The sequence below is a fragment of the Pelodiscus sinensis genome, chromosome 3 (assembly GCF_049634645.1).
Source record: "Pelodiscus sinensis isolate JC-2024 chromosome 3, ASM4963464v1, whole genome shotgun sequence".
In the NCBI taxonomy this organism is placed as follows: domain Eukaryota; kingdom Metazoa; phylum Chordata; order Testudines; family Trionychidae; genus Pelodiscus; species Pelodiscus sinensis.
Genome location: NC_134713.1, coordinates 53,154,107 through 53,172,347, shown reverse-complemented (window position 1 = coordinate 53,172,347; position 18,241 = coordinate 53,154,107). Strand labels below are relative to the sequence as shown.

Below are 18,241 nucleotides of genomic sequence, written 5' to 3'. Positions count from 1 at the left end.
CAAATGAAGCCCGGGATATTTAAATCCCGGGCTTCATTTGCAACTTTGATTGACTACATTAATCACCCTAGTTCAAACTAGGGTGGTAGTGTAGACATACCCTTTCTGAATCTCATCTACATACATAAAATCACATTAAGTTAAACTGCTAAACATGAAAAAATGGTAAGCTAATTTTAAAGACTCTAGGAATTGGTTTATTCATCACCAAGGTACAGCACCTCCATAGTGTTAGTGTATATCCACACAGAGCTGGAGGTATAATATCCATTGCAAGGAGACATAAACACACTAGCTCTGATCAAGCTACCATGCTAAAAACAGAAGTGTAGCCAGAGTGCCAGAAGGAACTAGTCACCATTGCTCAAATCACTGAGCATACACTTCTATTCTGGTTGAATTAGCATGCAAATGTCTCCTCAAGATAGGAATTACACCTCTGGTTTGAATCATAAGCATACCTTTGGATCTCAACTGTTTAATATCATATACCTCCCACAACACCTCCCCTGAGCTGACCCCAACTCTGACTCTTACACCCCTCCTTGCCCTCAGCCCCTCCTACCTCTAACCCCAAATCCTGAACCCTGCACACCTCTTACCTTGAGTACCGTCTCAACGTTCACCCTGACTCCTGCACCTCCCATACCTCCAGCCCCCTGCCCTGACACCCTCACATCCCCAAGCTCCTGCCCTAACTCCTGCACCCATGACAACCCCAGCCTCTATCCTGAGCCCTTCTCCCATCCTTATATTCCCCAACTCCCTCCCTTGAGCATCCCCCCCACACTTTAAATTTCTTACAGATACTGTTTTATCAATACCCCAAAACTCCTGCTCTGAGGACTCCCCTCTCCCCAGCAGGGGTTGAAATATGACAGTACCTGTAAGAAATTTAAGTTACTTTCATCCCTGTGAACCAAGATGAGTCAGAAAAATAGGATTGCTTGTCTATAAATCTTCCAGAAAAGAGATAAAATGGAGAAATTTGGAGTCGTGCTCTGTTTTGGCACAGCTAAATGAATGCTTAAGGTTTGAAAACTAGAAGAAAAACCAGTCCTCTTTTGTTAAAACATAACAAATGATAAGGACTTATAGAAATTAAGAAAAAAATACAGTTGATAGAATTCGCATTTTAAAAAAATTACTAAAAAACCAATTAAATAGAAGAAAATGTAGCAATCCCTTTTAAAAAGAAATCTCAAATAAAAATTAATTCAATAAAAATAAAACTATTTTTGAAAAATACAATCATTTAAATATACCTATATTTTTCTTTTATTTAAAAAAAAAATCCCTTAATTGAGTTAAGGACCAGAACAACACTGCGTAAATCTGATAGTAAATTATGTATTAGAATCTAACTGTAAATTCCTCTTGCCACTATCATGGATGAGCTCTGAACAATTAAAACTATCCTGGACAAATCTGAGAAAACCACTGTGTGGGGAACAATCCTGCAGACCAGTGGTGTATTGGACTGCATATCTTTACAGGATCTTTTCCAATCCTAATTTCTAAGATTAAGTAAAATAGTGACCTAAACTTTTACTAATGATCAGTTTTTGAGTAGAAAAGTATATAAATGTTTTCCTTAATTCTCATACCACGTGTTTAAGTGTTGATTGTAGTGTTCACAAAATGTCACAGAAGAGGAGAAAGAGAAATAGATATAAAAAGATTGTTTGGAATTGTGTGTCAATTTACCCTAACAAAAATAAAATGAAATTGAAAATGTCTCAGTGCTCTTAAAATGAGATCAGAAAGACATTTTTCTTTGTTCTCCAATAACCAATTTCTCCAGACAAATTTTAGGCTAGTGATCGCCATCTAATTAATTGGATATATCAAAAACGTGGGAATAAATTATGACTACACATTTTTTTCTGTTTTTTACACTTAAGTCAACGCTTCTTCCAGAATTTTATTTAATTTCTGTGGTATACAATCAGAGGTGCGCTGATGAGGTTGGGTTTTGTTTTTCTTTAAAAAAAATGGATCAAGTATATTTTGCTTTGGCAAACCCAAGAATGGTTCACATTAGGATTACAGATTATCTGAAGCTCCAAAATTTAGAAAAGTGTTTGAGGGAAGACAGATCCGAGCTGTATCTGGATCCAAACTTTATCAATATATGGGAATAAGAGTGGAAATGAGATAGGAAACTTCAGATCTAGGGCTTCTGAAGGTAGTTTTGATCCTTGTTCCTTCTTTTATGCAGCTCTAAAACTCACTGTCGGTTTGGATTTCAATTAATGTAAAAAATTCAGTTTTGGCCTATCTCTGCTAGAGACTCAACCCAAATTCTCAGCTATGTAAATCAGTGTCACTTCATAAAATTTAGTCTTTAGATCTTTCTGCATATACAATGCATAACGAAGGCTATGTCTACACTACAAAGAAAAGGCGAAAAAAGATACACAAATTGCGAACCACAATTCACGTATCTTTTTCCATTTTTCTTCCAAAAGAGGCTTTTCCGATATTTGGCTCATCTACACAGGGCCAAATGTCGGAAAAAAGCCAATTTCGGAACATCCCTTCTTCCTCGTGAAATGTTTACAAGTATGTGTCTGCTTTTCTGACATTTTTTTCTGAAAAGCAGATGCATTCCTTGGACATGGCAGAACTTTTCTGGGATATCTCTGGTATCCCAGAAAAGCTCTGTAGTCTAAACGTACCCAAAGTCTCAGAGAGGTGGCTGTGCTAGTCTGTAAATTAGAAAACCTTTTATAGGATTGAAGCTGAATACATAGAAAGATCCAGTTTTTCAATATGTCCAGAGATATTCCAGGGAAATCAACCATCTGATTCACCAACTCAAATTTTATGTCAGTGTAATTCTATTAAAATTACAATAATGAATTGGTGTAAATATTGTGTAAAAAAATGGGGCATCAGCCAATGTGATATACCATTGTGTTATACCAGAGTATGAGTAGACAATGAGTACATAAAGCATAACCAACTCTCAGTGGGTACAGTATGACACATAGCTACAGTATCTAACCTTTTGATTTATGGACTTATTTATAAAGTAAAATGTCTTCACTGCCTGCTAGATGATATGAAGCCATTCCTTATTACACTGATTCAGAGTAAATGCCTTCCAATTTAAAATGTAAAGAGAAGTTTCAGGGATTTCCAACTGCTAACAGTATGTATATACATATCCTCTGATCACCAGCATGCTCTAATTAGGTTATAGAGCGCAGTGTTTCCTGATTTTAAAAACTGTAATTAAACAAATTCTTCCAAATGAGAATCCAGGGAGATACCAAAACTAAAGCTGTGTCTTCAATGAGACATGAAATACTGCCTCGTGTTGCAAAAGAATTAACATTAATTCAAATGTTACAAGCCGTAATCTTACAAAATTGTTACTAATGTGTTTAACTTAAAAGCATAAGTAGTCCCATTATTTCACTGATGGTCCAGCTCCCTAAAGAATAATTTCAATTTAGAACTCAGCTGCACCAGTGCTGGGTCCTTTCTCTTTTGCTGAGTTTTTGAGGGCTATCGTCAATGTGGATTATTGCAGTCTCTGGGATTTTGAGTCCTTACAAAATATATGGCACATTTATCAATTCAAAGAAAGAAATGTCCTGGCAGGGCCTGGCACAGACAAAGACAATACTAAAATTCTAAGTTGTAGGTAGGAAACAACAGGTATATCTACTCTGCAAAAACCAACCAAACAAACACACAAACCACATCAGCAAATTTCAGAACCTGGATCTACAGACTTGGGTTTGCAGGGTTCATGCTACAGCAATAAAATAGCAGTGTAGTCTTTCCCGCTGGGGCTGGAGCTCAGGCTCTATGACCTGCCATTTTGCCAGGTTTCAGAGCCTAAACAGAAACATCTATGCTTCTAATTATAGTGCAAGCCTCGTGACCTGAGTCTATAGTCCTATGCACTAAGATTTGCTGTCACAGGTATTTTGCAGTGTAGACATACCCTGAGACAGTTGTCAAATGAAGCACAGACATGCAACTTTTATCTCGTCATAATCTCTTTTTAGGAATTTTCTTCAAGTTTTTTTGTCAAAACAAAAAGGGTTAATATGGGTTTATTCATTTTATACAATAACAAGAAAATTAAGCAACCATAAAAAACAAACAAAAACAAACAACAACAAACCCCCCCCCCCCCCACCAAAACCAACCAACCAAATAAACAAAAAAGAAACTTTATAAAACCACAATAATACTGCCATGCATTTGAAGGCCAGGCCTTTTGTGACTAGACAGGTAATCTACATAAAAATTATATGCTGTTAAAATATTTGCATAAATACTGATGTGACTGTTGACTAATCATAATTATTGAAGTAAACAAACATATAAACATCTTGATCAGCTCTTTTGAAAAGGAAAATAATCAACTGACAATTTGATTATGTGTTAAGAAAATGTCCTTTACTTAGTATAATATTAATAAAGTTAAAGGAAATGATTGGGCTAGTGAAGTACACAGAAACTAACCATAAGCAATCATGGTTACCGAATTCCTGTATTTACCTGGTGGTATGTAGGCACTCTGCACTTCTTCCTCGTTTTGCTCTGGGCAGCATAAGAAGCTCACTGCACAGACAGGATGGATGGTGAGTGAAACAGATATAAATATGAAGCATTAGATGACATGAGTTATGTTAATGATTTGCAAATGAAAACATAAAAAAAGAAACCACAAAGCTCGCACTGAGATAGCTGTCTTGATAGCGTTCAAAACAAATTACAATGCTGCTCTAAAATGTAGGCAATAAATTACCAATGAAAACTACATATTCAGATAATACTTTTAAGTGGACATCTAAACTTGTCTCTTTTAAATTTTGAAGTTACTTCAGAGTTTTCAATATTAAAAATTGACAGAATTCCTTTTATCAAATTAGATTGGAGTGGCAATCTTCTAGTTATTAAAGTAGGTATTTATTAAAGCATGGCAACATGATAATAAAAATGGAATTATAGAACCTCCATTTTATGAACCCAAAGAAAAGTGTGTTTGTGTGGGAGGAGAGTTATAAACGTATTTTTATGCTCTAGTGAATACAGCGTAAGAAGCTTCAACTCATAATTTTGGTGACAAGAAAATTATTTGTCCACTAAAATGTTAAGTTTATTCAAATGTAGATTCTGATCCAAAGCTTTTTTATTATACTATGTTGTTGTTATATATCATCTTACAGAATTAGGAAATGTGTTAATCAGTTATCAAAATCTTTTTTTCTGGCCATTTCTATTTTACAGAACAAACATTTATTCCATTATTGCAACCAACAGTCTATTACAAGCGCCAAGTGTTACAGCCAATAATACAGCTACTGCAAATTAATTATTTCTATCTTTATTTAATATGACTGTGATAACAGCATTCCCTTTTGGTGATTTTTATGGGTACCTGCACTTCAGTGCAAATAAAAAAAGAGGAATCCCCAAAATTTCCTTATTGTTATTGACACCAAACTAAGGCTAAAGTTCATGAAGATGCATCATTTAAAAAGAATCAAAGAATCATATGAAATACTATGGTAACAGAGAGAGAAAAGATATAAAAAATTATGCAAAGTGACAAAATGATCAATTACTGTGACACTTCATATTGTCATGAAATTATAAATTTCACTATGGAAACCAGTATAACCTAAGCAATATCCATCTATTATAAACCAGGGAAATCAAAATTACAGCTTGCAATCCATATGTGAGATTTAAGCTTGTATCTAGAACTGCAGGTGTGATTTTGATGCAACAAAATATGTTAAAGGTGAAGTGAATGTTTTTTAAAAGGAAAAAAGCCAATAAAACTATTTAATATCTCATCTCAGCAGAATTTATGTGCAGACTTCTAAATTACAAATAAATGCAATATAATTGACAACAAAGTACAGTAATTGAAAATAAAATTTCTCTTTTACTATTTTGTATCAAAAAGGTTTGTGTGTCTCTTGAAAGAACTGAGGACATTACAACAGCCAAAAAACTGTGAGGATGCAGGTCCACTTGTAGCTTAGTTATCAGAAGGTATACCTACATTGCCAGTTGCAGGTTTTTAATTGAAGTACTAACAGATCCAGATAAAACATAAATTGTCATAGGAAAAGCACTATAAAATCTAGAGACAGAAAGGGAAGTGAGTTTGGATCATTGGTCAAATCTTCTCTCTCAATAAATCTTCATTCAGTCAAAGTTTGCCTACCAAGGAGCTCAAGAGGATTGGCCCACTGAAAATAGTGATATAAAACACACTCTTGCGTGGAATATAAAACACAAATAAATAAAGAATACAATTCTAATTATTTCCTCAAATTGAAAAATAAATCATACTTGTAACACATTTACAAAAAAAATTATTCCTCTAGAAAAGCATTTTTGAGAGAAATACAAGATTTATATTTATATAAATATATGTATACGTATATTTAAATATATGTATACACACATTACCACATTTTATTTATAAACAAATGGATGGAATATAACACTGAAAGATCTATTTAACTAAGAATCAGATCTGAGTTCTCAACAGTCAGAATTAAGACACCAGGCTAGATAGTGCTTCCCCCCCACCCCCCAATAATTTTTTATTTAAAACATTAGCAGCTCAGACAATCTCACTTCTGTCTGGAAATATATCATAACTGGTTGCTGAATAGTCCTCTAGATGGAATTTTATATGAGGTAGTGATTCATTTTTCTAAATCTGAGGATTTTCTTATGTTGCGTCTTCATAATAACTTAAAAATAATAGCTGAAATTCTTGAACAAAGACTAGGAAGGTTATTACCAGGAATTATTCAGAAAATTCAGTATTGTTTTGGGTGCTACCATCATACAGATAACTAAAAACAATTTGTTTGGGTATGATCAGATGCAGTTAATAATTGAAGATTATGTCAGAAATAGCGATATTAAGTTCTATGTAGATCTAACCATATCTTTCCAGTGAGTGTCATATTAGACAGCTATCATGGCTAGGTACGGATTTTGATAAGAATTCTGTAAAGAGCATATCAAGTAAAGTTCTTTAAATTCTTAAACTTTTTCCTTAGTTGCAACTGCAACAGGGTTCATCTTAAGATGCATGTTCTGCTCACTGAAAAGTTTGTTGCTCTCATGGGAGACACACTAGAGATAAACAACCATTGTATAGTATTTCTAAATGCCCATGGTGCAACTTAAGTGGGGGGAGTGGAGGGACTCAGAAACTGCTGCTAAAAGGGGAGTAGGGTCAACGTGGTGATGCCAATTCATCCCCAGGGACCAGAAGGGTCAGAAGTTGAAAAGGGGCAAATCCAGAAGAAGAAGCTCCTTTTCCATGGACTAAGCAAAACAGCACCCATCCTCCCTCCCTTCAAGGTGGCTAAACAGGTCTTTCAATAAGACCTGATGTGGGCATCACACTAGCTGCTCCATTGCAAGAGGACTAGGAAGGAATTTTTTTGTCACAACCAGACTAGCCTATGTGTAGTGGAGGGCTTTTTTGTCTTCACCACATGGGTTTGGGGCTGGGAGGGGTGGTGGTATTATGTTTAGCACGGAAGGGAGCTAGACTATGATGTCACATTCGTTATGGAAGAGTGGGTCAGATGCCCAAAGCAGGTACTTCATAGGTAAGGGATTCAGTGACCATATAAATGGCTTGGTAAAGGGCTTAGAAATAAGGTGTCTGTTAAAGGAGAGGAATGGAGGGGAGGGAGGGTGGCTGGGTTTCTTGTGACTGGCATGACAGAGCCCCCTTACAGCACATCTCATTGGAGAGGAAAGGGGAATGGTAAGGTACCAGCAAGGGTTGGCTAAGGGACCTAATGAATGGAAAATGTGGGAGGCGGGGAGAGTTCTGGCAGTAGCCTCTAGGTAATATTGAATGAACATTGGTTTACCTGCGCTGTACAGGGTTATCTGCCAGGTAGTCTCAGACATCTAATAATAAAGACGTGACCTGATTAAATCCATATCAATTGTCTCTTGTCCTTTTGAAATAGCGAGACAACAGAAGTTTTATAGGGGTGGGAGGGGAAATAGGACTGTCGCATCTGCTGTTGCTGAGAGAAGAAATTCCTGGCAGAGGTAAAAGGGCCCCTCAGGATAGCAACACCTACCACCCCTGAAAAGCTGGCTTCTCGAAACACAAGAAAAAGAATGGAAAACTCTCTTAGCCTAGTCAGAGCCCCACCGTAGCAGCACCCCTTCATTGTTTGCTCTAATGGCTTCTTCCCCCAAGAATATCAACGCAGAATCCCAAAGCTCTTCCATCCAAGCAGGAAAGGGAGGAGATATAAAAATGATCCGAGAATGTAGTCAGAATTCTTGTTTCTGTCTGTGGAATATTTTACATATACTTTTATTGTTTAATTTTGTGTCTAGTCATATGAGTCAGACATAAATGTTCCCTCACCATTTGATCTCTAATGACAAGGAAGAACATTAAGGAAAACGTTCAATAAAATATTATTGAAAAAATATTTGTGTGTATACAACTACTTTACAGTAAAGAATAAAATGAAATATACATACACGGTGGAAAACACTGCAGTGTTATTGTCTTAAGTATAAAACTGATTTTATTATAATTAAAAATCATTGAAAAGGTTAGGATGGCAGAATATAGGCCACTATGATTCAGCTAATGTTTTCTCATAAAATAATTATGTGACCTACAAAAATGGACAGAATCGCCATTATGATTCTAAGCACTGCATTGTGATTTTTGAGGCTAAATTCCATAAATGAGGCTAAATTCCTGGTTTATTCTTCCTTCCTCTTTTCACTTTCTATTCTACAAAAAAATATTTTCACTATGAACATAGAACCTAAACCTTATCTGTCTAAAACTGATAAAAGCATCTTTTCCTCATAATGTCATGATCGTGATTGTTCTTTGTTATTTATGACCATTTCTTTCACCTTTCCCATTAACTCAAATGTGCATTCAAACACTAGCCAAAAAGACAAAAACACTTCTATACATGTTCATAAGTTTAAGTTGGAAACATACCTTTCATGATCTGACAAATACTGATTATCCATGTCTCTGGACCTGCGATCAACTGGACTTCGGGAGGCATCATGGTGTCTAGTTGGAGAACGTGATCTTCTCATTTGATGAATTTCATCTAAACTCCTAAAAGTATTTATATAATACATATATTTATGATGGTTTTCTTCTCCCCATAGTTAACACAGAGTAACAGATTACAAGTTGCCTGCTAGAATTTTCTCCTCAGGAAAATGTTAAGGTATAGCTTTTAAAAAATCTTAGCTCTTTGGGAGAAAAATCTCCTCATTTGGCATACACAGTGGTAATTTTTACCCTGTTTAGAATTAAATTCGTTGTGCACATAGACATGTTCCTATATTTAGAGATTAGTTTGAGAGAACAGTTAAGTTAGCAATAATTCATTTTGAAGTTTATGGATTTATAATTTCATACTTAGGTTTCCAAAGGCAGAGTCCTGGGCTGTGGACCAGGGGCAGTGGAAAGTCCTTGCAGCAGAAAGCGATGTCTGTGACTACCGTTCAGCAAAGATTAGGGTGGGACATGGTAGAACACAGGTAGTCTGCACTATTCCTAATGTGTGTGACACTATGTAGGAAGATGCTGTAACTGTATACATCTTCTGGAAACTTCTGCCCTGCTATGGAAGCTGAACTAAAAACTCTCTTCCTATGGTGAAATTTCAGAGGGAAAGCAATGGCTGATACCCACTCTACATAATTAAGGACAATAATAACCACTGTTACAGGTGGGACCAAATCCCACATCTATGTGCCAGTGGACTTGGGTGTATGTGAATCAAGCTGTATGCTTTTACTTTCTCTTGAGTGTTTGTAGCTGTGTTTTGAAGACAAACTAAAAGTTCTTGACTATTTTTCCAAAGAGAGCTCAAACTTCTGTTTTGTAAAGGGGAAGTGAAATGTTGCATAGCCTTTCAGTTAGGCATAAGGAGCAAAACAAGGGGTCAGCCTCATAGCCTGTGCTATGGAGGAATAAAGTTCTTAAGTGCAACTCAGTCGCCCACTGTAAGGATAGGAAAGACTGGCTGGCACCTTTGTAGTCAGTTCATTTGGAAGGGATGAAGAATCTGGTGGCACTCTGGACAACATCATACTAGAGCCAGCACATGATTGAAGCTGAAGAGTTTCTTGAACCCATCCATAGTACAAGAGACATTACCTGCAACACAAGTCTTGCCTACACTAGAACACATACTACCTATGTTCTACCAGTAGCTGCTATCACTAATGCTACTATTGTTTATACCACCATGTCACAATGAATGTTCCCTGTTTACACTGGTGGCTAATACCAACTACAACTGTAGTATTGCTACCTTTTGCTCTAATGCAGGTAGCAAGATTTCTAGTGTAGACACTTCCAGAGGGTAGAGAAGTGAAAACTGAAATGGATGGATGAAGTTAGGGATTTCAAGAGAGGTTCAAAGAAGCCCCCTCTCTCTCCCTCCTCCAAACAGAGGAAGAAAGGAGGTGGTTCAAGTCTTGAGTCTTGTCTAAATTTGAAAATATAAAAGACTCAATTAACACCTTTTCATGAATGTAAAGTGGGGGTGGGGAGTGGGGGAGAGACCCACTTAGTCTAAATGTTATCATTGCTTTCTGAAATATATCTTACATTAAATATAATTTGGTGAAGAATTTTATTGTGTTCTTTCTAACTGAAAAAAATTACATAAAAATAATTTTAGAATGTAATTTGCAGGAATTGGTAACTTCAGATTAATGTTACTTGCTAAATCAATTCATTTGTGGTTATTCATAGTATATTGTTATTATTTACAGCATCCACAGTGGACTCACAAATGGTACAATCTCTACCTAAAAGAGTTTCAAATCTAATAGATACAACAAATGAAGAAAAAGGATGTGAGGTAAGGAAAGACAAGGGTTACATAACATAATTAGCAAGCAAGTAAACTGCTGGGTGATTTTAAAAGAGAAATAAGGATTTGGTAGGCTTATAACAATGTATATGCTTTAAAGTTAAATTAACACATGAAGAAAAAGTAATTCACAGTGAAAAATAATAAATAGTTCAATCAGATGAAAGTAACATAGAACCTCTGCTTGGTTACATAAACTTCGAATCACAAGTGTTTCAATCACTAATGCTGCTAATCCTACCTCTGTAATGGCACATTTGGTAAACGTGAACGGGTCCTGCCCTGATCATCACCACGGTGAGGAGATACAGATCGTGAACGATGATGTGTTGTTCTTTGCTGTTCTGGCACAGTTAACGTTGTAGATCTACTTTCTCTAGTATTAGATCTATAACCTACTGGTAAAAGTGCAACAAAATGATGTTAGACAGAAAGGATCTGGGTCTGCAAATGATTCAGGTTGACCTTTCCAGGAAAACACATCTAAATTATTACAAGATTTTCAAGTACTCATTTAGCTATTGTAAATCCTGAAATGTCATGCAGCCAGGATTAATTACTAGCATTACCTTTAAATGTAATGTGTGTATATGTATAGAGGTAGAGAAACTTAGTAGAGTTTGCGCACATACTGGAATACTGCTGAAGTGGGGAGGATTGAACAAATCACCTTAACTGGGGTGGGGGTATTACCTAAAATCTAATGCCTTAGGCATTACTGCTCACTGGAGGTCACTTCTTCAAGTGACATGGTAATGAACCCCCAACCTCCTTCTGTGTTTGTTTTATGAAATCTAAACAAATTAGGTTATTTTCATCTAAGCTCCCTGCCCACCATAAATGGGAGAAGCAACTGGAATTGACCAGAAGAGCACTCCTGAGACAAAGAGCTGTCCCCTCTGTCAGTTTCAGCTGAGCTCTCCGTTAACTGGGCCAAAGCCACCTTATTGCAATGAACAGAGAATTATTGACATTATATTACACACAGTAATTGGATAACATGGATATTGAATAAAATTCCTATGAGTGAACATCAAATAGTTTGTAATTTTAAAAAAACTGATTAGAAGTAAACATTATTATCAGGATGTTTGTCTAATTTTTAAAATCGCTTTTATCATTTACAAACAAAAATACTTAAGCAGCAGCTTCATGCTCATTTAACTATCAAGAGAGGTATTCAGCACATAACTTTTGTTCTTTTTCAATATTTATATTACAGCAATGCCAATGTGCCCCCAAATGACTGCAGATACACTGCTAGGCTATATACCAACCAAAGATGTCAACATGTTCTCTCAGACACTCAGAGTTTGCAATCTCTTCCAACAACTGAGCAAATAGCATAGATGAATGAATACTAAGATTTTTGGGAAATCATTAGCTATTGCAAGGAACAATTTGAACTCCTGCTTTACCACCAAAGTGGAAAGAGAAAAACATTTTGCATTATGCCATAATTTTTAAAAGTTAAAATGGGTTCTGTATTCACATGATTCTGAGATGTTTACTACTACAAAAATGTATAATGTACAAAGGTGGCAGCTCTTTTCAAACAAAACTTTCTCCTATTCTGTGGTACATCGGCATTGTTACTTCAACAGCAAAAAAAACCAATTAACAATGATAAGATTAACTTTAGCACAGAGCTTCATAATTACCACATCAACAACATAGCTGGTAATGTAACCACTGAGATAGCAAAGGAAAGAAGAGAGGCCTTGGATGGGAAAAATATAATTTTCTTACACATTATAGGCTAGATTTTGCCACTGCTTCTCATGTAACACTACAAAAGAAGCAAAATACTACTTACTCTCTGACTAAGGATAGCAGTATCCAGCCTTAAAAATTTGGCAGTGGGATTTCAGGGAAAAGATGTTGGATAAGGGAGTGTACATTCTAATCTGGATGAAGTAAAGTAGTTTAGGATTTAGAGTTTTTGCTCTGGACTCAGTGTAAGTTATTAACATAGATATAAGAGCTGATGTTGTGTGACCAGATGAGCTTGCTCAGTGAAAGGGTTGAGGGGATGAAGAGGTCAAGGACTGAATTCTGAAAGATTTAAGATGGACAGGAAGGAGGAACTAAAATGAGACTGGTGAGAACCAGGATAGCAAGAATTTTTTCAAAGAGAGAGTGATCCACTCATCAATACCAGTCATTTCTCATTAGACATCTATCTAGAAACTTTTAATGAACCTCATTATCTCTGTTAAGTATGTGTTTGATTCCACCCACATGATTTACTGTTTCTAAATCTGGAATATATCATTTACATATTATGTTAGGCACCACTTATAAATCTCTCTTTTAAAAAAAGAGCTAGTTTGGATAAAGCATCAAAATATGGGATCTTAATTATTTTCCCTCATGTGTAGATTCTCTGATAGCAAGTTCTAACTTTTAATTTTGTATGCTCTTATAATTTTACCAAATCAGAGAATCAATGGAAAGAGAAAAAAGAAGAGTAGCAAAAAGATTCATATCATGACCATAACTTACCCACACACAAAAACATATTATTTAGCTTTTGTTAAATTATCTTGTTATCACAGATTCTTCCAACCCCATAAGTATCTGACACTGCATGTGTGAAAGCTGTGGGAAGAGCAATTTGGGGACTTAGCTTCTCAGGTAATCTGAGAGTAGTGCACAACACTGACCATGTTTCCCAACAGAGTTGAGTATCACCCTCTGTTTAACTCTAACTTGTGTGTTTTGATATAAGTTTAGCATCACACCTTCCTTAATCAGATGATTTTGTTATATTTATAAAATGTTCCCTTTCAAAAGAGTTCGGGCTGAATGCACAAATGTAATAAAACATATAACTTCACAGACAGAAAGTAGAAGGAAACAAATTCCACAAATATTCTCTCTCAGCTGTATCTGACGTATATTAAAGGAATGAAACAGATTATACACATTAAGGCCTGTTAATTTGAATTGTCAGACCAACTGGCAGAATGCACGAGCTGGTAGAACTTGTTTGGAAATGAGTTACTCCACATTTTAATTTATCAAGAGTTAATATCAACTAACCTATACACATTTTAATTTAGTGAGAATATCAACTATCATGGATGGCAGAGACTTCAAAGGCAGAGAGGTGGTCTCTGAGACCCAACTTACATATGGTTCATGAATAGCACACTTAGGCACCCAACTCCTAAAGACTTTCAGAGGGATTCAGGCATCTGAGTGCTATTTGAGCCTTCAAAAATCTATCTCAATAAGTAGTGTTGTCATACAAATTTTGAAAGACTGTTTTGTGGGATGGAAGACAGGTCATTGCAGATGGGGAATTGTTGCTCAGAATGAACTGAGAAATGAAGGGCCCCATACGGTTTAAATACAGAATACTGATGAATAAGGGCTCACACATGGCCATATCTGCAGTCCCAGCTACAAAAAGAAAAAAAATAATGTGAAAAAATGGTGGAAACCATTTTATTTAAAATATTTTTCTATTTCATTTGATGAAAATCACTCCATTAAATGTAATGCTAGTGTTATGGATTTTGGAACAAATTCTCTTTTTGGTTACTTGGGCATCACCCTAAAGTACAAATTTTCTTAACACTGACAGCATAGTTTAGCCCATTCAGCAATTCAGTGCTACTTTATGTAAATGGAAAAAATGCAATGAAGTGCATGGATTAATAAGGAGAACTTTTAAAATATTACCATATTTTTAGTGTGTTCATTAATTTTGACAAGTACATAGAAAACCTGATTTAGCTTAGATGGGCAAACAAGACTTTACTAAGTCTGTCATGAATGGGAGTTTTAATCTTGTGATTTGTGGCAAGTGCGAAATGAAATATACTTTAGGTATGGTATTTAAAATATGCCCCCCAATATTTTACAATATCAGATCCACAAAGGGTAAAGTGAAATTAAGATATTCTCTCTCTCTATTTATACATTTATGCACATTTATGGTAATGATACTTCATGAATGCTTATGAAAAGTATAAAAGACATAGCCATGCCACATGCATTTTAATTTACAACCATGCATTTTAAATATATTCCATGGGGGATTGCATTATATCTGGGTTTCAAGCAAAAAGCAAAATTAAAAAAAAAATCAATGGAAATTGAAATTTTAATTTTAATACAGCATGTTAACTGAATTTCTTGAATAAAAATTGCAGTTTCACTTGTGCTTAGAGCATTGTGAAGTAACAAATAGCTTTGAACCATCCAATACAAAATCCAAACAATCACATCTAAACAGAAATATCGATTAGTACATAACAAGTACATAAAAGTGCATTTCAAATTAATTTACAAAGAAAGACACCACAGAGTAACTGTACTGTTTTTTCCATAAGCTCCAAAACCAGCATCCTACAGGAATTTGAAAAATTAGAGGGGCAGAGAGGGAAGCAAAGGCAAAAACAAGCAGGACCATGCTCTTCACCCACGCACCTGGAGGAACTACTCCAATACCATCATCAACATCATAATCTGAGATGTCACTATCACTGATTCGCTGAGATCCTGCACAACAGTAAGGCAAACAAAGACCGGTATATCTGGTTGTATTGTAAAATGTAAAAGTATATTTAAACAAAAACTCTAGTTATTCCTGAGATTCAAACATAGGGTAATTATATATTCAAACAATATGAAATTAGAATTAAACTGAATTTAGAATAAGGGCATAGAAGGATATCAATATGTTTATTTTTTGAAGGTACCAGTTTGAACAGAAACTAGTTGCTACAGTTCCTAAAAGTACAACACAGGGACTGGCTGGAATTTATTAATTTCCTTATTTTTCTTAATAGGCTGGTGAAAGAGCAGAAGAAATAACTGGGAAAAGATCTTTAGAATTTGTTTCCTGTTTTCATATTTTAAAAATGTAATTGAATTTCAGTTAAAATGGTAGAGTAGAGGCTACAGGCAGCAATTATTTTAACCTACATTATGGGATACTCCGACTCTTGAGATATGCCACTTTTAGAAAATAATTGTTTTTTCAAATATAAAATCTCACACATTTAATACCTGATCAGAAAAGGACAGGTTTTAAATATTGTACTATTTTATTTTTTTCCTCTTATACACATAAAACACTTTCTGGGCAGCAGAAGTAAGATTCATATGAGGACAGTACGCGTGTTGGAGGTTGAAATGATCAATATACTAAAAAACTGTTCACAGCTTTAGTATCCTTGAAGCTTCTGTTTTAAAAGACCCAGCATTTAGTAATCATAAAAACATCCCAACTATCTTGTTAAAATCGTTTATTATATTCAACTAAGTGTTTAACAATGACAACTATGAAAAAACTAACATTTCAAAATACAGGTAATTTTAATTTTGCCAACCAGAGGAGTTGTATTTCAATTAAGTTTTAGAAAGAATATATTTATTTTTTATTATAGTTATCAAACCTTCTTCTAAACATCAACCTTAACTGATTGTAATAAATCATTTCCCAATTAAAACTGACAAACGACAGTGGTGGCATTTGTACCTACTTTGTAATTTTTTGCTAGTGCTTTCTCCACCATGGACATGTCTCCTTGGCATGAAAGGTGATGGCTGAGGCAGAGGTAGTGAGGATTCATCATGTGTCTGCAGCTTATACCAATGTGGTTCGTCATCTAAAAGTGCTGTCTCCAGCTCTATAAGGATCTAGGGGAAAATGTATTGAACTTAATCTTAATTTGAAACTGCACAGCATTATTTTTTAAAATACAGAAATATGTTAGCACTTTTTTATATGCTTAAAATGTAACTAATTTGTAATGCTATTGTATGTATCACCTCTCCAAGAAATTCACTCTCTTCTTCTTGTACTCTTGGCTGGTCCCATACGGTTATCTCTAACATTCGTTCTCTAAAATCTCTACGATGTACATGTGAATAGAGAAAAGTTTGGTTCCATTTTGGTTCTAGGCTTTTCTTTACTGTTTTGGTCCTCCTTTTACTTTTATCACTGAAACATAAACATTCTTGTAAATTACAATGCAAAAACAGGTCACATACTGCCATCTAGTAACCAAGACTATAATTGTCTTCATTCTTTCTGATTTAAACATCACTATAACGATACTTGGCAGCATTCAATTTGTATTTTTATAACTCTAATAATTATAGTCATAATTTTTGTAACTATAACAAACATCAATGTTTGTTTTAAAGCATTTTGTGTATCTATTCAAATTTTCACGATTGTACACAATTATGGATTTTATGTATTTTTCATTCTTTAATTATTTTGTGAGGAATTAGACAATCAGGAGCACACAATACTTATTTAATGACATTACAAGGTGAAATTTTAAAAGTTAAAGTTGTATATTCATTAAAACAGAATTTGTCCACATCACGTCAAAAATGCACAAAGTAAATATTATTACATCAAACTCAAATAAATTTTCAAGCAACTTTTTTTTACTTTGTCTATCTGTAAATGTCTATTATTCAGTGGTGAAAGGAATATAAATTTCCTACAGATACTGTCCTATGGTAGCCCCTTTGGGGGGCGGGGGGTTAGGGCAGAAGATAAAGGGGATTTGCCATAGGACAGTACCTGTAAGAAATGTAAGTGTGGGATGGAATGTGGGGGACTCATGGCAGAGGACTGGGGTGTGCGTGGAGGGGGGGATGTGCAGGAGTGAGGACAAGGGGTTGGAAGATGTGGGGAGCTCAGGGCAGGGAATTATGTGGTAGAGGGGAAGTCACAGGGCAGGGGGTTGAGAGTATGTGTGGGGAGTTTGAGGCTGGGAGTGCAGGCACCATGCTGTCCAGCTGTCAGATCCACAGGGTTGGCTGGGATGGTGAAGACCATATGGCCATTTGTATGTGCACAGTGAAATCTATGTTTACTTACATTTTACTTACATTTAAAAAGCCTAATGAACTTCTATGACTAAAAGGAATCAATATTTGCTGTGTAGTATTTCAGGTTCAGACATATTTCCATGGAGCAAATTACTTACAATTGTATACTATCTGATTATAGATGCATGTTAATTTAGTCCCTTTTAATGTTAATCTAAACAATAATAAATTATTAAAGAAAAACATAAGATAAACCTACATTTAAAGTATAACTAAAACATTTAACAAATTCAGATAATATATGTTTCACTTAAAATATTACCTTCTATCTGGAAGAAAATACATTTTTACATAAGGATTCCTAGGACGCCCATCTCCTCTAGGTGGCAAATCTGTTGCTTGTAGAACATTTACTATTAACTGATGCCCCACTTTGTCATACCACAGTTTCACCTACAAGAGCCAAGTTACCAGAAATGATTCATGAAAGTAAAAGTATATAAAATTATTTTCATTGCCTACCATCA

General features: G+C 35.3%; 1 protein-coding gene across 49 annotated transcripts in view; it reads right to left on the bottom strand.

Annotated features, from left to right (window-relative positions):
- The window catches only part of RIMS1 (regulating synaptic membrane exocytosis 1), a 465,499-nt gene that overhangs the window by 170,256 nt on the left and 277,002 nt on the right, over positions 1-18,241 (bottom strand). For 34 of the 49 annotated variants that reach the window (XM_025186713.2, XM_075923757.1, XM_075923727.1 and 31 more), the window contains 7 exons: positions 18,037-18,167; positions 16,695-16,866; positions 16,406-16,562; positions 15,348-15,419; positions 11,149-11,305; positions 9,005-9,130; positions 4,525-4,587 (listed from right to left, as the gene is read on the bottom strand). In XM_025186713.2, the coding sequence (XP_025042498.2) occupies positions 4,525-4,587; positions 9,005-9,130; positions 11,149-11,305; positions 15,348-15,419; positions 16,406-16,562; positions 16,695-16,866; positions 18,037-18,167 (878 nt within the window). The remainder of the gene's footprint in view (positions 1-4,524; positions 4,588-9,004; positions 9,131-11,148; positions 11,306-15,347; positions 15,420-16,405; positions 16,563-16,694; positions 16,867-18,036; positions 18,168-18,241) is intronic. The other 15 variants (XM_075923724.1, XM_075923730.1, XM_075923736.1 and 12 more) reach the window with 3 other exon arrangements.